Source organism: Ostrea edulis, chromosome 5, assembly GCF_947568905.1.
Source record: "Ostrea edulis chromosome 5, xbOstEdul1.1, whole genome shotgun sequence".
Taxonomy (NCBI): Eukaryota; Metazoa; Mollusca; class Bivalvia; order Ostreida; family Ostreidae; genus Ostrea; species Ostrea edulis.
Genome location: NC_079168.1, coordinates 2,451,208 through 2,472,958, shown reverse-complemented (window position 1 = coordinate 2,472,958; position 21,751 = coordinate 2,451,208). Strand labels below are relative to the sequence as shown.

General features: G+C 33.8%; 1 protein-coding gene across 2 annotated transcripts in view; it reads left to right on the top strand.

Annotated features, from left to right (window-relative positions):
- Window positions 1-152: 152 nt before the first annotated feature.
- LOC125648908 (nucleolar protein 6-like) overlaps window positions 153-21,751 on the top strand; it is a 58,111-nt gene continuing 36,512 nt past the window's right edge. The window contains exons 1-5 of one of the 2 annotated variants that reach the window (XM_056167007.1): window positions 153-307; window positions 2,229-2,504; window positions 2,706-2,822; window positions 2,954-3,130; window positions 6,155-6,323. In XM_056167007.1, the coding sequence (XP_056022982.1) occupies window positions 293-307; window positions 2,229-2,504; window positions 2,706-2,822; window positions 2,954-3,130; window positions 6,155-6,323 (754 nt within the window). In that variant the 5' untranslated portion in view covers window positions 153-292. The remainder of the gene's footprint in view (window positions 308-2,228; window positions 2,505-2,705; window positions 2,823-2,953; window positions 3,131-6,154; window positions 6,324-21,751) is intronic. The other variant, XM_056167008.1, reaches the window with a different exon arrangement.

Here is a 21,751-nt window from a genome sequence, read left to right as displayed (position 1 = left end):
TTTCAAATTCAATATTAACAAAAATAAAAATTAGATCAAGAAATAATAATAGCAAATATTTTTGTTTTTCTTTTAATAACAATGTAGCTTTAAAACAACATTTCTTTAATTTTTTTCTTTTGAAAAACCTGAGGTACGAGTTTGATTTAGGTATTAGTTTCAATATGGCGGCTTCCATGAAAGGCATGGATTGACTGGAACTGTGATTGTCAACACCACATCACGCACAGAGGCAGTAAATAATTCATCTAATTGGTCTTTGTATGAGAAAAACTTGTAATTGGCGCCCATTATGAAAAGAAAACAGGTAGTTAATTTCATGAGTTGAAATGATATCACGTCTTAGAAGTATGAACATTAGCTCAGGTGCAGGTGCTTGAGTTTCAACATGTGTGAATACACACCTAACCTTATACGTATGTGAATGATCATGTATAAGGTTTAATGTGTATTCATATGTTAAACCTCAAGCACATTTGAGCATTAGGCTTATTTAGCTTCGCTAAAAATCATAATCGAGCTGTCTAGATATTGCAAAAGCAAATGGCCCTAAGCATTCAAGGTTATGTTATTCTAGGTGTAACCCTTTGTTGAAAAAAAATCAAAATAAATTTATTAGAATAATCAAAATTAGCTGCATTTATGTAGCCCTGACCTCCAATTTTTAGATTATTTTCTGTCTCCCCAAACCGTTAGAATAAAATAAAATCAGAGAGGGCTAAATTGTAATACAGGACTTTTGAGATACGGATCCACTCTGACTTTTATTGCGCGTTGAACAGTAATTTGTAGGGCATGTCACTTCCGGATTACAATAACAACTAAGTAAACAAACATGGAATATTTCAATTGCTATCAAATTCCTGCATTTATATGCTATTTTTAAAAGATTTAGGAATCACTACAACCATTTTATAGGAAAATGCATTTGATTAAATTATGTGAGCTGGCGAGGGAAATAAATCTAGGGAGTATCTTGTGAATATCGGTAAAACTTCACGTTTTGCATCCTTTGATATGCGTCTAAACGCGCCTTTTCCCTTCCATCTAATTTACACCCATGTACTAAACACCAATTGTGACTTGAATTGTCATCGTAGGACTGCGCATAGCTCTTTACGGACCGTCTGCTTGCTAAACACCATTTGACGTATTTGATGTAATTTGTCCTGCAATTGGTTATTATCACGTGACCGTGGTGTATTAACGTCAAATATAATCGGTCATTCCGGCACATCCCGAAAGTTCCGTATTATTGCAGCTAATCAAAATCATTACAGCATTATTATAATTATAACTATCCATTTATTAATGATATTACTAGCAATGATAACTGTAAACCAGAATGGAGTAGATGTTTTGGGATCACAAATGCAAAACCAATTAGATGCTGTGACTTCACAGTTGCAAATTGAAATGTCAGTCAGTCTCTCTAGTGAGGAGAAATCTTAAATTTTCATCAAAATATTGTGAATAATATCGCAATGTTGTTTTCAGTGTGAAAAATAATTTTGAACAAAGCTTTAAAAGGCAATATAATGCTGGTATTAATTGTATAAAGATGTTTAATAAACATATACATGTATGATGTAACAGTGCGAGCTGGGTAGTACCAGCTCGCACTGGGAGTCAAAAATTTCTCCCTCATAAAGGCCATTCCTTTAGGAATTTGATCCCCATGTTATATCAATGATGATTAAGCATATTAGTGGTCCATGTTATATCAATGATAATTAGACGTTTCCAAATGAGTGAAATATTCTTGAGAGGGACTTTAAACAATATTCAATCAACCAATCAATGATAATTAAGCTTATTAGTGGCTCATGTTATATCAATGATAATTAAGCTTATTAGTGGCTCATGTTTTACCAAGGATAATTAAGCTTATTAATGGCTCATGTTTTATCAAGGATAATTAAGCTTATTAGTGGCTCATGTTATATCAATGATAATTAAGCTTATTAGTGGCTTATCTTTTTACAGTCTTCGGTATCTACAGCATGAAAGAGAATGCCTTATTTTTATCTTTATGTCAGGCAAATAAAACCAGTCAGTCTTTCAGAAATAGAGATTAATGATAATTAAGAAGGTGACCTGGTTAGTGCACAAACTATTCTTTCCCAGAATGTGACCAAAATAATTCGAAATTTAGTCAAGAAAAGTATTCTTTTTGTTAAGTTTTTGGGGTACCTTTTTCGTACTTAATTTTGGGATATCCTGAACAGATTTCTAAGAAACACGACACCAACACTAGTTCTGTTGATGACGAAAATGGGAATGGGTCACCTGAACTTGCAGAAAATGTCTCTGAAGTGTCTGACGACAGCGACATCGAAAGCATGAACAATGACCACCAGACAGAGGCTGAATCATCTGGTGAACCACCGGGGAAAAGGGCAAAAATTTTCAAGAAGGATCTGTACAGACCCCCTACTAATGAGGAGTTGAACCAGTTGAAGGAAACCCAAAATTTGTTTCACTCCAGCTTGTTCAGATTGCAGGTACCCTTTTTTAGTGTTGATATAGTAAGCAAAAATTTGTCATTTTTTATGATATCTTTAGGTAACTAAATCTGATTCTTACAATAGACCTGGTGGCAGTTGTACTCTATAAACAATCCAAGCTAACTTTCTGAGAGTAAAAATTACTAAAATAGGAAATCTTTTACAAATGAGTTATAAAAGGGAGACCACTCTTTACAGGTGAATGAACTACTAAAGGAGGTACAGGTCAAGGCCAAGCGACAGAGACAGATAGAGGTAGCCGTGGAAACGGTCACACAAATGATCAAATCTCTCAAGAAAAGTGTAGAACATGAGGTATGTGGGAACTTCTTGAAATTTCAATATATGTGAAGTAGATGTGTATTTTATTGTGTCTAACAGGCAAGAAATAATTGTCAGTGTTTCATTCTTTCGTGTAAACGTATGTGTGTGTGTGTAATCTTCAGCTGCAGTCACAGAAATGGCTGAAGAACATCAGGGTTCCTATCCATCAGAGACCCAGAGCAGTGAAAGGCAGGTTCCAGTTTCTACCCCCCGTGGAGATACTGACCACTGGTAGTGTTGTGACCGGGACGTGTATCAAACCTCGCGTCACAGTGGACCTGGTGTTGGTCATTCCAAAGGTACGGAAAGATGGTGTAAAAATATATGAGGGGTGGCTGGAAACTGAGGATTGGTGATTTTAGAAATATCACATTTTTACTCTACATTTGTTTCTGTTGAAATTTCTAGCCATTAAATTAGATGCACTACATTTATTAAGATCCATATGCACATTGTTCTAGCCATTAAATTAGATGTACTACATTTATTAAGATCCATATGCACATTGTTCTAGCCATTAAATTAGATGTGCTACATTTATTAAGATCCATATGCACATTGTTCTAGCCATTAAATTAGATGTACTACATTTATTAAGATCCATATGCACATTGTTCTAGCCATTAAATTAGATGTACTACATTTATTAAGATCCATATGTACATTGTTCTAGCCATTAAATTAGATGTACTACATTTATTAAGATCCATATGTACATTGTTCTAGCCATTAAATTAGATGTACTACATTTATTAAGATCCATATGTACATTGTTCTAGCCATTAAATTAGATGTGCTACATTTATTAAGATCCATATGCACATTGTTCTAGCCATTAAGGACATGCGGGACGATGTGGCCAAAAATAACTCGTCAATGAATATTTTTTCTTTTTTTCATGAAGCACCATCAGGATGTCCTGTACAATGTGTATAAATTTCATGGCCACTTTCTAGGTATACAAGGGAGATAATAGGCTTTGAATTACCCCCCTTTTCGAAAATTGTGAATTTTACAAGATTATTCCGATTTTCAATTCAAAAAAATAATTTGATGGAATTTTTATCTATATCTTTTACAATAATTTTTAGAATATATGTAAAATATGAAATATATAATAATAAAATGCTTAAACATACCCATATAATAAGAAATTGGGAAAATTTAAGGATTTGGGGTGGAAATTGGTACTCAAAAACAGAGTAGTCCAGATACTAAATGAAGCACTGCTCAAAAACTTGTCAATGAATTTTTTTGCAAACACTGCAATTAAAAGCTATTCATATACCCAACTTCCTGTAGAAATATGAAGGGGTGAAGCTAATCTTGATTTTGAGGTAGGCGTCCTTGAAGTTATACATTGATATGTTCACTTGGGGTTAGGCTTGGCGAAATATTTGTTATTAATAACTTTCAAGCTTATATTCTTTTCATGTACAACTACTGTTAAAAGTAATGGGGGATGGGACAGTCTCAATTTATTTGCACTACAAAATAAAAAAAAAAGCTCATTGTCAAAGACGGGGGGGGGGGGGGGGGGGAGCCTAAATTCTTCGTGCCTGTTTTGGTATATATATTGTTAGAAACTATATTTGTTTTGAACCTATTGAAATATTTAGAATTTTCATAATTTTGGAACAAAAATTGAGTTAATGGAAACAAATTAAATTATTTTTTTTTTAAATATACATGTACATGTATTAAACATGGCTTCGAACAAAACGTCTAGTCTAGCTCTAAACAATACGTCTTCTTTCAAACCACGGGTTAGGTCTACTTAACGTCAATATGAGCTACTACTTCCTTTACTAGATCAACAGCATTTCCGCGGCCATGGTAGCTAGTGTCGCTTGACTTGATCGTCCCCATGCTATTTTAGTATTTATGTATCACACATGTTGTGACTTTGCACCTTTTTCTTTTTCACACGTCTGCTTCTCGCATACATTCCGACGTGTGTCATATTTTTTTAATTAGTTACCATTTCCACCGCAGTGTTTCGTAAAGTTAGTAAAAATAATTTGGAATATGAAATAGTTTCAGAGATAAAGCGTACTTATATTTACATGAAAATGCTTGCAAAAATTAGTCCTAGTATGGACGTTAATATTTGACCAAAAGTAACGATTGTCGTCATAAAGGGGGGGGGGGGGGTATTTTTCGCAAACAAGGATCGATTATAAAAGCACCTGAATAGTTTGTACGTTTCCCAAGCAAGATTCGGAGAAATTTGTGTCCAGATCTAGTTTCACACTACTATAGTAAATATCAACAAACGATCATCATCTTACACTTGCACTGAGTCATTGTTTACAGACGTTTGACTCTCTTTTTGTAAATGCCTAGAGATGCAAATGCATGTGCATGTAGGAGCGATTTCGGTGACTTGTAGACTATAGTATCAAGATTATTGTGGCGCATACTATACATATATATAATATATGCAATGTATATATATGAAAAAGAGACTTGTAATCCCTATGAAATAAAATGAAAATTATCATTTGACAAGAATTCAATCAACAGATTTACACAAAACACTTGACAGCGGTAGCAAATTACAACAAAATATGATGACATTTTCCCTGCGATACAACGTCGTGACGTACTTTTTTTATTATGACGTCGTATAGTGTGTCTGTACAGTATTGTGATTTTTCTCAGGAAGCTTAACTACGCTGCGTCCGGTTCTAAATTTATAATAAATTCGCAACCATCACGTGATCATCGTCCCGCATATCCTTAAATTAGATGTGCTACATTTATTAAGATCCATATGCACATTGTTCTAGCCATTAAATTAGATGTGCTACATTTATTAAGATCCATATGTACATTGTTCTAGCCATTAAATTAGATGTGCTACATTTATTAAGATCCATATGCACATTGTTCTAGCCATTAAATTAGATGTACTACATTTATTAAGATCCATATGTACATTGTTCTAGCCATTAAATTAGATGTGCTACATTTATTAAGATCTATACACATATTGTTCACCACTGTATCACATTCAGGAGGAAATGGCCATCATTTCAACTGTTTTAAAATTTGAAAGATATTGCAGGCAAAAATGTTGGAAATGTACAAGTAAATATAACCATATTTAATTAGCAGTGTACATTTATCTGTGATCTGAGGCAGGCATTAAAATATGATTAAACAAGTACAGTATCTGCAGAGTATGTAAATTTCTTAAAAGTTATAGAACAGAAAGTTCAATTACATCATGTATAAATTGTTAATTCACACTCTTTTTCCTACTGAGATATTCAGCTAAGAAATCTATGTAAATAATTTCTTTTTGATTATTTTTTTAGGAATGTTTTCAAGAGAAAGACTTCATGAATCACCGCTATCTCCGTAAGAGAGCAATTTATTTAGCTGTCATCGCCAAAAGGCTGCAGGAGATCCATGGCTTACAGAATCTGAAGTACTCGTACCATAACGGGAATTCTCTGAAACCCTGTCTGATTGTTGAATACCAAGGTAATACAGTACAAATCTTTACATCTGCGACGCTTTTTTACACATAAGGATAAGTCTGACCTCTGTAATAAATCACCTTAATTTTCCATGTATCTTCCATGTAAAATTGTATGGGATAATTTGTTATTTTACAAGGTGACAAATTCAATTACAATGCCAGAGATTGATTAATGATAGTGTTGACAGCACCTACATGTAAATAATTTTAAAGATTTACATGTGAAAAAATAAAGATTTATAGGTATAATGCATGTCGACATTTACATGTAAATTAATTAAATGTTTACATGTGAAAAAGCAAATTTTGATTCATCTTGTTTATACAATATTTTTTTACATAGTACTACACTGAAAAATATTCTTAGTTCATTTTTCCCTATCACAATTTCCATTGACATTATGTTAACCATGTCACTAACCCGACTTTAACAACAAAATTTGTGATTAATTGAAACTCGATATCAAAACTTCTTAAACAGTTATATGTACATGTTGGGCTTAATTTCCATGTTTTTTCAAATCAAATTTTTAATCTTTCTATTTGTGTTGTCTTTTATTTGTTGGACTTTGGCAAATTTAGCCTTAGTCATTTAAACTTCTGTTTCAGTTTTATGAATAGTCATGTCAGGCACAACCCAATTACTGTGCCTGCACATCCAGCTTTAGTCAGGTCTTTTACACTTGAAAGAGAACTGAAATATTTAGGAATGACTTTAATTCTGGGCCAAGTTATACGGATAAACCTGGTCATACCCGTAACCTGTATCACTTCGCCCAGAATTGAAGTGAATTAAAAAAAATTTGCAAATTTTATGTGGATACAATTTGTAACATACATGTTTTTAAACATTTTCTATATTTATTAAAACATTTGACATATCAGACAAAATTTAACAATCTTCCAGATAATATCAAGAATGTTAAGAGCCATTCTCTGTAAGCATTAAAATTTTCAAAATGGGGATTGATAGGTACCCTCATCGATTTTACTGAAATTTGGCATACAGTGATTATTTGATACCCTCTCATAGAATTTGGTATCAAAATTCGTAAATTGAGGTGCCGTTGCCATGGTAACAAGAACACCTTGAAAATAGATCCCAAGATGCTTAGAAATGCTCGATTTTGGCCTGTTTTTGATTAAACATGAATAAATTAAGTTTACTGGTGTACAAATTTCTTTTTTGCTTGCTTAAAGATTAGGTTAAGCATAACAAATACATAATAAACATCAATAAATCAATATTGGATCACGTAATGTTCCTGAAGTTGAAAAATCAATGTTTTGACATTTTTACCATTTTTGAAAAAAGTCCATTTGAAGCCATTTTATGACATCATTTACAGGAAAACACAACAACATACATTTATGAAAGTTTATAATTTAAGTCATCCCTTTATGTACAGTATAAAAAAAAACCAACCAATGTCTTATTTTGCTAATTAAAATTATATAGCTTCAAAAATTGGTTGCCATGGTAATATGAAAAATCTCATGATCTGAATATATGGGCCAAATTTCAATATTTTATCAATATAATATCCTTAATCTATTAAATTTGGCATAAACAATGATACATATTATGTATTCTCATGTTATGAAATATTTCAGTTGCCATAGCAACCATATTTCAGTATTTTATAACAAAGTTTTAATAAGTAAACTAGTATGATAATTTGTATCAGAAAGTATTACAGGTCTGCTTATTACCATGTGTTAGTGTAAACTATATCATTGTCATATTATCTTTGAACATATAAATTGAAGTACAAATGACGTACTGCTTAAATTAGCAATACCAATGATTAATTATTTTGTTACCTTAACAACCATTATATATGATTCCTTATAGCTTTGAAGAAAAATGATAACTATAAAACTGATTTGTTTCCCAAAGCAAAAATGTGTGTGCCTATTGTTATGTGAAAGTGTTTTGTCATAATCTAAATAATTGTTATAAAGTACAAATTTCATAATTTCCATATAGTCATAAGTTGGTGAAGCAAACATTTATAAAATCTTGAAATCAAAAGGCATTGGTAGAAGATTATACTTAAAATGAAAATTTATGAATGTGTTTGAATTACTTTGTATTGAATGTAATTTTGACTTTTCACAAAATAAGATTATTTATTTATCTATAGGTATATGTATTTCATGTAAAAGCATTATATGACTCTGTTTAATTATTTAAATTTAATTATTACAAAGGAGAAAACATGAAGAAAAATATGTTACTATGGAAACGATGGGGCCAACAACCACAATCACTGAAAACAATTCAATGTACTTCAGTAGATTGATTCTATAATATCATAACTAAAATTACTTTATCTTTGTATTCATAGGCTGGCTACAATATACTAATTAAGAAAGAATTCAATTTGTAGTTTAGTTGCTATAGAAACCTACTTCCATGGAAACATGATGTTGTTTATTTAGATCTCTTTTCATTTACATTAACTACAAGTATTTTACCAACTTATACTCAGTTGAGTCAGTTTTGACCAGAGATAGTACAAAAGTCCTGTTATAAAAATGTTGGTAATCTGATTGTTTTCTCCATGGACACATTAAATAGGAACTGTAGCAGCTTAATCATGTAACTTTAGTATATTAATTATTGGGTATGCATGCTTTTCCCAACATTTTCTTGGCACTGATTTTTATCAACAACCCACATTCTGAACAGTATGTGTTACATATGTATTAAAACTTCCTAATTTGTTTTGGATGTCAACTAAAGCTGCAAGGTGCCAGAAACATTGTTACTTAGGTCATGATCTACTTATACCACCCTTTCATTTCTTGATTAATCCAACTTTAGTGGAAAAAACAACTGAATATGGCTGGTCTTTTGGCTTGTGTCAGTACTCTCTCCATAAGGACATAAGTGCACTTTTCTAATTAATTTGTAGCAAATAATTTCATTCATTTCTATGAATATCGGATTCTGTGATGATGGCATTAAAATTATAATTTGCAATGCAAAATTGAAAATTAATGCCAATAATAAAATTTCCAACACATCCATTGTTTATAACAACACAATTTACAGGGGTTGGGGGATTGCTGTTGTTAAAAACAAGTTTAGGTTTTGTATCAAAGGACTAGAGCCACAAAGTACTAAAACTGGCCTTTTTGCAAAAATAAATGAGACTTTCACAGTGATGCTCTAAGATTTATAGGTCATGGGACAATTTAATTAATAACAATATCTTTTCTAGTTTTCGTTTTACAGTCGTTTAATCTTTGTATTGTTTTTCAGCATGAAAACTAAATAACGTCATGATGCTTACGTCATGATGTTGACGTTATGAGAATCACAGTGTAATACACAAAAAAAAAAAAAAAAAAAAAAAAAAGAATTGACGTTTAGGTTAATAATATATATTTTTGGGGCATATTCTGATTGTGAATCGGAACTGTTAAAATACTAGGAACTTGTATATTTTCTATCACGATGTTTAGATTTGAGATATATTGCCCCCTCCCCCCACTTTACAATTTTTTTTCGCTGTATTGGACATAATTGAAAAATCGTGATCAAAAATCAAAATTCCATGCGGTGAAAGGACCACAGCAAACAATATTGTTTTACCGTCTACCTCAGAGACGAGTTTATTTTTTAAAAGTTGTATATCAATTTCCATTAAATTGATTTTAACTGATGATAAAAAGAGAGACAACTCTATAATTTTGGTTAAACTTGAGTAATTATAGTAACTAATTAGGAAAATGGATTTTTTTAAACATCCCCCCCCCCCCCCCCTGAACCAAAATTTTTTGATAAAACACGGTGGACCTTTTAAAATTGTAGGCAACTCTGAAGTCATTTTTCTGAGTGAGGTAGACTTTTAAGTCCGTGGAGGATTCGAACCCTGGACTACCGCATGCGGGGCGAACGCTCTAACCTCTCGGCCACCGCGTAAAGTTTTTGTATGAACTGAAATAAATATCTTAACTATGCAAGAAGAGTGACCTCTAGCTGTACATGGGAATGGCAATTGAGCAGAAGGAGGACTAAGGGACATAGAAAATGACAGATTACTCCTCTTGAGTTCTGGATTTGACTTGCCGTATTTCTGTACATAGGACCTGTATATATGTCTGCCTTTGTCACACAGAAAACCACGGTCACTAGGCGTTCTTCCAGATAGTCTGCATATTACATTCCTATGAATCTTTGATATATAACATATACTCGGGCCACGAACACCCTGTAATGGCCTACGCTTGGGGTGAAATCTAAAGTGTATTTTGCTGATTTTTTCTACCCTTGATTTCCATGTATACTACTTGCCCAAATCACATGTCACCTTAATTTGTGAAACCGGATGTTGATTACTTGAAATTAAACGTCAAACCCATAAATGTATTTGATTTCCCCCCAGATTTTACCAACTCTTTTTCACTTTGAGGCAATAATTTTCATATTGCGTATGTTTCACTGTAAGATTTAATTCGATTGAATAAAAATTGGTAATGAAAGGTATTCTTTCCAATGAAAAAAACTCTCAGCGACGTTCTAGCTGCTATCGAAAAATAACTGTGCCATAGGTGAATGACGTATCAGATGCAGGCATTACAAAAATACTGCCCACCTTCCAATTCGGGATGGGGGGTGTTTTTTAATATACAAAGCTACCATAAAAACAATTTTTTCATGACCCTTTATACATGTACTTGAAGGAATATTTCTCACAAAACCATCTATGCTCTGTCGATATGGATGGAAAAAATTTTCAGAAGGAATTCTTAGAAGAAGCTAATCATCCAACTTTGCTTGTGAAACATAAAACTGAGTTCCCTGACATAGAGAAGATTCAAGTTTATTAGAATCATGACTCCCGGGGGTAGGATGGGATCACAATAGGAGAAACAATTTTTAAATGTGATTATAAAGGAAAAATATCTTAAAATCTTATTCTCATGAACAACTAGGCCAGAAAAGTTCAAATTTACTTCGAAGCTTCATGACAGTATGAATTCAAGTTTGTAAATATCATGGCCTCCAGGTGTAGCCACAATTGGGGGAAACAATTTTTATATGTGTTTACGTAAGAAAAATCTTTAAATAACCAATAGGCCAGAAAAAATCAAATTTACATGAAAGTTTCCTGACATAGTGTAAATTCAAGTTTGATAAAATCATGGGCCCCGGGGGTAGAGTGAGGCCACAATAGGGGATACAATCTTTTATGTTATTATATACGGAGAAAATCTTTTAAAATCTTCTTAAGAACCACTTGGGTCAGAAAAGTTCAAATTTACATGGAAGCTTCCTGACATAGAGCATGCTTCAGGTTTCAGCCTTTCAAACATGATAATTATTTCAAATTTTGCAAACATGCAAACATCATTTATGACTACCAATACAAACAATCCGCTGTTTGAATATAAAGAGACACCAAATACTAGCAAACACCAGAATCATATACTTAAGTACCTGACATTCTAAAAAGATATATAGTCCAAAATAATACCACTGAATAGAAATCCTATATTTTAGAATAAAATTTGCAGTAAATAGGAATGCATCTATCAAGTGATTTACCTTCAACTCCAATTCAATGAATTGAATAATTCAAATTATTTCATCAGCAGATTGGTGCATCACCTGAACTATAGATATTCCATTACATGTAAATAAAAAATAGCCAAGAATATACTGACAATGACAACATGTAACCATTGTCTGTGTCATCAGAAGGTTGGGTTTGAAAGTTCCATGTAAATTATGCTGTGTTCACTAACTTCACACACTACTTTACAATATTTTATCTTCATTTTCAAGTTCATAAAACGTGACTATATTCGTATCATGTAAATCATGTAAATCAATTCAATCGATTAATTGTAAGAATATTAAAATTCTTCATTAGAAGTTTTGTGCATTACATCAATTTGAAATAATCCGTTTACATGTAAAATTTAGCTTCAATGTGTTGTAAGCTGAATCATGTGAATGCTACTCCATACATGTAGACATTGTCAGTGTCATTAGAAATGCTGTATTCAACAACTTAGGCTGAAAAGCTGACCTTTGCAGCTAAGGTCACGTCACAAATTGCTTTAATCATCAAATGAACACGTGAGCAACCTCATGAAATAAACCTCTCTAAGCTATCTGATATTCAGAATCTTCAATTAGGAAATCTGAGTTTAAAATCTTTAAAATACAGCACTATATAGTGTACACTAGTTGAATGAAAGTTTGAGCAAGTAAATTATAAGACATTTATAAACACAAATAACAAAAAAAAAATAGTGACACGAGCCTCACATAGAAGTCGGGCCTTAGGAATATAATCATTTTAATGTAAAAAAAAAAAAAATGGGTAAAAATTGTCCGATTTTTCTTTTTTTATGATAAGGAGTATTTCTATTATCGTATCTATCTAGATAAATTTAAAGTACTACCACAAGCTCTTTTTAAATCTTGCTATGTACGTACAGATGAGTAGAATAGGCAAAATCATCTGAAATTTTACTGTGTCGGAGACTGCACAGAAGGTCCTCATAATTTTCTGTTTAAGGGGTGGGGAGGCGTGTTAAACTTGTAAGTAAGCAATAGAAAACCTTTCCAAATAAAAACAAGAGGTACTGTGAGCAATGCTCACTAAGAATACCCCCCCGCTTACCCCAATCTCCCAAAGGGTGTTGGTAATAGGTAAAACTTCAGTATTATGATCCAAAAGGTATCTAGGAACACAGCATCTCCATGCGATGAAAAAAGCCATTAAAGAATTTAAATGGAAACCATATTGCTACTTCGATGTCCAGTGTGCATGACCTTTGACCTTTTGACCCCAAAATTGATAGGGAACATCTTCATCCCATGGGTAGTCCATATGTATGATATGGTGACTGTAGGTGGAAAGGATAACGCTTAAGGGCCCGGAAACCATATTGGTACTTCGATGTCCAGTGCGATTGACCTTTGACCTTTTGACCCCAAAATCGATAGGGAACATCTTCATCCCATGGGTAGTCCATATGTATGATATGGTGACTGTAGGTGGAAAGAATAACGCTTTAGAGCCCGGAAACCATATTACTACTTCGATGTCCAGTGCGCTTGACCTTTGACCCCAAAATCAATAGGGAACATCTTCATCCCATGGGTAGTCCATATATATGATATGGTGACTGTAGGTGGAAAGGATAATGCTTTAGAGTCCGGAAACCATTGTGTCTACAGACGGACGGACAGACAGACGGACAACCCGATTCCAGTATACACACCCCCCCCCCCCCCCCCCACAACTTGTTGCGGGGGGTATAAATATGTCATGATCTGGACAAAATGATGGTAACCACAAATGACATCCTTCTATTTATTCACAATTTTGAGTATATACTTAGTGCTACAACCGGGAATTATCTAGCTGATATATCTGTATTCAGTTTGGTGGCCATTTTTGCAGTTTTCAGTCATGCAGTTGGCCTATTTATTTATTGTTTTTTTCCGGATCTATGCAAGTATGCACGTCTATAAAGGTATAGTGACCTAAGAAGTGAAGTAGAAATGCACATGTTAAATAACGAATGAGGTGATGTGGGCCCTAGAAAGATGACGGGCCTTTAGACTATGAACACTTCTGCCAATTTAAAAATGTGTTGTTATCATCGAAAATTGAATTTTTTTTATCTAAAGTTTTATTATTACAACTATTACAAACTTATTCAGTTCAATTATGTTTTCTTTTAAGAAAAAGACATTGTATTAAAAAAAGTAATAGACACTTTAGATAGAAAGAAAAAATATAAAATGACACTAATTCAGGGTAAATGCAATATTTGAAAGTAAAACATGCAAATATGCATTACCTTTATTATTCAAAGTTCTTTCATATCATATGTAACTTTGATATATACAGCTCTGTAGAAGTACAGTTCACAGAACGAACAAGCAGTCCACAGACCTTAACAGTCACCTGAGTAGCATAGCCCATACAAGGATATCATATTTGCATTTAAGCCTCGTTATGAAGTATTTTGTGTACAGTTTTTATGATCTTTCTAAATATGAATACACATTTCATTCAACTGCACTTGAAGGAAATATGAATTTGAAGCATTTAAATCAGAAAGGGGGAGGGGGAGCCAAAATGTTCATGAGTGTATAATCCTCAATCTTTTGTTCTGATGCTCATTGAAAGATGAATGCACCCTGGAATCAGTACCCATATGCCCCAAGGGTCATGAAAGATCCAATTTAAGTAGACAGTTTTATCATCTTTCTAAATATGTAGTCAGTTTCTAATCAATGTCAGCAAAGATTTTTAAACATTATGAATATTTACAATATATGACCATTTTGGCTCCAAGACAAAGAGGGAAAAGTTAACATGTTTAAATAAAGTACTTCCAGTATAAGAGGGGCCTCCGTGGCTGAGTGGTTAAAGCATCACGCTCAAAATCACAAAGCCTTTCACCTCTGGTTAGCGCGGGTTCGAATCCCACTTAGTAAGTGCAAAAGTTTCCCAGTTTACATGCGGAAGGTACACTGGACCGGTGTTCTCTCTTTCACCAATAAAATACTGCATGGGCGCCACCAGATAACTGAAAAATTGTTGAGTGTGGCAGAAAACAGCAAACAGTCAATCCAGTATAAGAATGTGTAAACCTGACACTTAATCATTCTCTTTTTATTAGTTTCATTTATAAATGAATGCACACAACAAGCTTACAGTTTATTGCTACGAACATACAAAGAACAGTAAAAAAGATTTTCTAAAATAGAACATCTATTTACTATAATATGGCTTTAAGTTAACCCCCCCCCCCCCCCCCCCCCCCAAGTCTCAGCTGACTTGACCATTAAGGCCAAGGATATTGTCATAATCATTAAGCACAATAATTGTCACAGTACACAAGATTTAAGATTAAAGAAGATTTCTGCTGCAGAAGTAGAGAAGTAGAGAAAAGGATTTTCCAAGAGTTAATACGAAGGAAGAATTAAATTCTTTATTCTTGTCTCTGACAAATTCAGTACTGAATTCATTGAAATATAAACTATTTGGTAGCATGACTAATACACTATGTATATAGACTCTTGCTGAAAATTCAATATTACATGAAACAACACTGAAATCTTGATATGGCAATTGATGATTAAAGTACTAAATAAGAATGTAACAAAACAAAAATGGTTTTTTAACAACGTGAGAAAATAGCAAGGAAACATTGGAAAAAATAAGCAGTTTAGTGGTGAAAAAAGAACCACTACTTTTATTAAATAATCTAAATGCTAAGAACATGACAGAAATAAAATGGTTTTCTCGGTTTTTAACAAATAGAGTCATAAGAACACACACTGACACACATATATATATATATATATAAGCACGCATATAAGCATAACAATGATTGAATGTGGGTGAGTGAACAGTGGCGGACACCGGGAAATGGTAAACAAGTAAACCTTAAATTGTGAGGTAAAACACAGGACAATTAGGTTTTCATAATTGTAGGTGTATGTATGTATGTATGCTATAATTGCACAAAAATCATTTGACGAAATTAGTCTGAAATTACATGTCCGAATAGGACCAAATTAGATTCCTACCGAATGATATGCATTTCGTCTGACATGAGGGCTCTGCTATGTTTATGCTCAAGGTAGACTTGCTCTAGTCTCTATGTTTAATAATCAGGGATGCATTTTACAAAAGAACTTACTACCAATTTTACATACTGGGATTCTCCCATTTATTGAAAGATGATTCACTCCATTGTAAAATAGTGAAAACATAATGTTGAAAATTAAGTTTCAGAAACATTTCAATTCCTTCATTTAAACTAATAGCTGTGTAGTACAATTTAAGACTTGCAACTTTGTCATAAGTTGTTTTGTAAAATGGGCCCCAGTGCTCTCTTTAATACTTTTTGATAATGCCAAACATAGAGACATGTAAACCCTGCAAAATCACTGACCAGAATATTGTCGTAAAGGGATCATATTACAATACTGCAGTGTGGTGCTGCAGAATCGCTGATAAGTTGACAGGTGATGTATGGGTATGGAGATTTCCAAAATGTTACAAAGTTGAACAATTAAAGCTTCTCTAAATTAAAAGAACATGAAAATATCTAATCTTCTGAAGCCATATCATATATGGATTAAATCAGTTGTCTATAAGTGACATAAAATTTAACCAGAAACTAATCTCTTAAATGTTCAATGTCCATAGGATTCCAATAGACTTCCTATTGTTTGCTTATAGTTTGTTTTAAGTTTCAAAACACTTTCATTCACCTTATTGAATTCTCTCGCGCACTTACGGCAAACTTTATCAGTATGGGTGTTGGGATTTATGTCAATGTGCATGTACATGTATCATTCAATTAACACACAATATTCTGTCTTGGATGATCCTTGGAATAACTTCAAAATTCACCATTTTGTAATTCTTTTCTGCTTTTCCTAATTATGCAATTAGTTTTTATACTGCATCAGTAAACTTAAAGAAGTCCTTCAAATGATAAAAACAATAATCACTATAATAATTTTGATTCCACCCTGAAACCAAAGCCTTACCTCCTTGAATCATGAAATTTACAATTTTGGTAGAGGCCTTCCTGCTCTATATCATTAAGCATTTAGTTTTCCTTAAAATATATTCAGTTATATAGAAGATTTTGAGAAAATTAGTCGACCTTTGGCAGTTTTTGCCCTGCCCTAAGACCCCAGGGGTGCATTATAATTTACGTCTGCCTTGTCCCGAAGATGCTTCATACCAAATTTGAAAGGAATTGGAACAGTAGTTATCAAGAAGTTAAAACAGTTCTATTTTTTACACATTTAATAACTGACCATTTTGGCCCCACCCTGATACCAAAACTCCTACCCCCTGAGATCATCAAATTTACAATTTGGTAAAGGAATACCTGTTCTTTCTAAATATCCATTTAGTTTTAATTAGTATCAATAGCACTAAAGAAGATGCTATTTAAGTGTTTAAAATAAAGACTGTATACCAAGATTGGCCCTGCCCTGAGGTCAGAACCCCTCTCCTGGGGATAATGAAATTTACAATTTTTGTAAAGTCCTTCCTGTTCTACATCACTATGCATTTAGTTTTTCTTACAAGTGTGTACGTTCTTGAGAAGGTTTTGAAAATTGTCCAATTTTTGCTCTGCCCTAAGGCTCCAGGGGTGTAGGAGTCCTGAAAATTACAATTCATGTCCCCCTTGTCCCAAGGATGCTTCATACCAAATTTGAAAAGAATTAAAATGGTAGTTATCAAGAATTGTTAACACATAATGAACGCAGACCAATTGCAATAGGTCACCTGACTTTGCTAAGGTGACCTAATAAAACTGAAAAACTTTCTCAGTGTAGAAACTGCCATGTGAATTCATCACAAGTTAAGAATGGAAAGACTAGGAATGCAACAGCTAAACTAAAACATTTTGATTTGGGGAAATTAGGTCATAAAACACCTTACAGAGGGATACACACGATGACATTTAATTTGGAGGCTGATAAGCCCTGTGTAGGGTTTACAAGTCTCTGTTTGGTGACATTTAAGTATGGTAAAGAGCAGATATCTAGATTTCACAGTAAAATTTGGACAAATGATAAAAGTAATAAAAACAACATAGAGACTTGAGAAAGTCTATGCTCAAGGATACCAAAATTACAGTAAATAGCATTGATGCAAGAGTTTGACAAATTGCTGCTACAATCATTATTGTTCCAACTGAATAAGATTGAATAATTTATAAAACACCCTTTATTATAAAATTTAAAAAATGGGGGGGGGGGGGGACTTGTAATTTTGTACGAACAGCAACTTCAAGTAACCATTGTCCGTATCATTAGAAATAATCAAGGAGGTTCCACGGTAAGCCTGACACCTTCATTCAAGATTAAGACTAAAATAAAACTTGCATTAAAAAGTAATGGAGGTTTTCCTTCAATATCAATAAACATCTGGTCAGTTTCATGTATATTTTTAATTGTAAAATATGTGATATTCTTAATGAATGGAAATGATCGTAAAACATACACTACATGGATGAAAGGTTGTTGTCGTATTATATATAGTACTGATGATGACCCTACATATATGTTGTAAAATTTGAAAATGCAGAATTGTTAGATTTGTTCAATGACAAAATGTATTAATATCGCAGCTACTCTTGCAAATGAAAGTACTTCTATAAATAGCCAGAAGTTTTGGTATTTATGACTCAAATTAACGTTAATATCAGAGTTCAGATTGATGATGCTAAGATTTACTTATTAAAGTGAAGTTGAAGGTCTTTACAATCACATTAAATTATTTTTAAAACAAATCCAACAGTTTTAAAAATTACGAAAAAACAATAAATTTGCATCAATTTATGAGGATTCACTAAACATAACTGACTAATGTCATTTAATCATTTCAATGATTATCTAAGTGCATTAACCCTTTCCTTCATTATGACGCCTTTGGACGCCTACCGTGATTTGCATGGAGACACCTTTAAGACTTTTAACATTCGATCACTTACATTATAAAAAATAATGACTGCACAGTCAGCAAGATCCAAAGTTAACACATAATTCAAAATATCCTTTTCTTTCTATATTTCAAGTTATCAAAAGTTCAAGACATCATTTATTTTAAAATTACGATACAAATTGAGGTGAAAAATCAACACGATACAAAAATAGCCATTTTTATTTCGATGCCGGTATTTTCATAAATGCACATGAATTTCACTTCATATTAGCAAATGCATGTAAAAATGAGAAAGACATATCATTGGAAATATACTGTCAATGGATATTATGAAGAAAATCTGTCGAGTTACAAATAGCCAACCTGTTAAAGATGACGAGGTAAAACTGAAAGTAAGTCATGTGTCATCTTCGTGTTGTGTATTCCCAAAACATTGATGATTTCATTAAGGATTTAATTGCGAATCGTACATCGACTTCTATAGGGTATATACCGTAAATTTTTAGTAAAGAGTACATCAAATAAGCATCTGTACCCCGACTAATTCGTGTAAAACAATGCGATATCTTCATGGAGATCGCCATATTGACAGTATTATTTACATCCGCCGCATTCACAGTGCGTATGTTCTATATAGAGGCGCGGATCGCAGGAAAACAAAAATGATATATTAGTTTTGAAACAATACTTGGATATATCTCTGTAAAATGAAATAAGTTTCATAATAAATATAAATTATTTGGGATTTTTTTAAATTTAATTTTTATGATGTAGTGTGGCTTTTCTATAATGAAATTGAAGAAAATATATTATATTGAAGAAAGTCACGCCCACTCCTTTCAGCAAAATATTACCGAAATATTTTTGCGTAATTTTCTAATTCAGTAACATTTGGAAAACAAATGGAGGAACATATGCAATTTTTGTAATACGCAACTTCCGAGATATCAGCTCTTCTGTGATAGAGGTACGTTCAGTGTTCTGTTGAACGCTTGGGTGGGTACAAGATGTATACATTTACTATTTAGACTAGCTATGTAAATACGGATAAAGTAATGAAAGTGTTAATTTTATTTATATCAGCCGTTGGTATACATTAAACTAACCATATCAAGAATAATATACTACTCAACATTTGATAAGGATCACTTTAGGTTATATATGAGTAATTTACCACTAACATAACAAAAGACATACATTTGACTCAGAAACGTGTTTACTCAGGTTATGAATGAAAATTCATGAACGGCATGAACTTTTATCAATACGGAATGCTTGAAATCTGATAACAACACCAAAAAGCATTTCATTACAAAAAGTTAACAGCAAACCAGAGAAAGAATTACACAGTTTTTGGGGATAGTCCATCATTACACTTAGTCGATGAAGTGTCAATACCGGGTATGGCCTCCCCTTGCATCAATGACGGCTTGACAACGTCGAGCCATGCTGTCAATAAGCACCCGGATGTTTCCAATGGGAAGGTTGTTCCACTCTTCCACGAGGGCGTTTCCGAACTCTGCCAAAGTCGTGGGTTGTGCTCTACGGCATGAAAGGGAAACCTGCAGCATGTTCCATACATGCTCAACTGGGTTCAAGTCCGGTGAGCGCGCTGGCCAGTCCATACGGACAATTGTCTCCTGCTGAAGGTACTACTCCACCACCCTGGCGGGATGAGGACGGGCGTTATCATCCATCAGGATGAACTCAGGGCCAACAGCACCAGCGTAGGGTCTGACGTAAACATCGAGGATCTCATCCCGGTACCACACCCCCGTCATTGTTCCTCTCTCCAGGACATGAAGATCTGTTCTTCCATCCCTGCTGATTCCATCCCAGATCATGATGGAACCACCACCATAACGGTCATGTTCACTGATGTTGGCATCATGGAAACGTTCATGTTGTCGTCGCCACACTCGATGCCTCCTGTCTGTAAAGTCCAAACAATACCTGGACTCATCGGTGAACAGAACTTGAACCCAATTGTTCTGTGTCCAAGTGACATAATCTTCAGCCCAGTCCTATCGCTCCCGCCGGTGTCGAACAGTCAGAGGGACTCGAACACATGCCCTTCTCGAGTTGAGACCTGCATTGTGAAGCCGATTCCGTATCGTCTGAGTGGACACATTCACCCCCGAGGCATTCAGGAGGTCATTACGTAGGCTGGTTGCTGTCCAGAAGGGATGGCGTCGTGCCTGAAGAGCCACAAAATGGTCTTGGCGTAGGGTTGTCAACCTCTGACGACCACCCCCATGTCGGTGTGCTGCTGTACCAAAAGTTTGCTGTCGGTTCCAGGCCCTGTTTACAATGCTCTGGCTGACGTTTAGTGCATTTGCAACGTCACGTTGTGAATAGCCAGCGTCAAGCATTCCAATACATCTGCCCAGTTGTTCTGTCGTCAGGCGACGCCTTACACGTTGAGGGGGCATTGTGTTGATAAACGTAGTGTAAACACTCAAGTGAGTTTGAAATTTTAGAAAGAATCAGACACCGATGCCTGAGTGAAAATCGTGCAATGGTAGCAAATGCATAAACTGTGATGAGAAATGCATTTCCCATGGCATGAAATGCATGTGCAAGTTTGTTGAAGACGTCTTTGATTTCACTTGGACACAATATTGCCAGTTATGCAGTTATTAATTTTTTAAACAGAAAAATATCTATGATCCTTATCAAATTTTGAGTAGTATATTTGATTGAATAAGGCCATTAAATTAATTATGAAATTATTTTTTATTTCCTCTTCTGCACAAGTGATATTTTAATCAAAGAAAAAAAGGTGATTAATCGATTTTTGTTTGAGCTATTTTATTATCAAATACTAATAAACTTACTATAGTGTATGTCCCTGCAGTTTGGGTGGTTGAATGATGTCTGATAATCGATCTTAAGGCAATATATGAAGGCAGCGATAAGCATTTGTACCCACCGCGTGTGGACGATTATATGTTTTGCGTCTCACT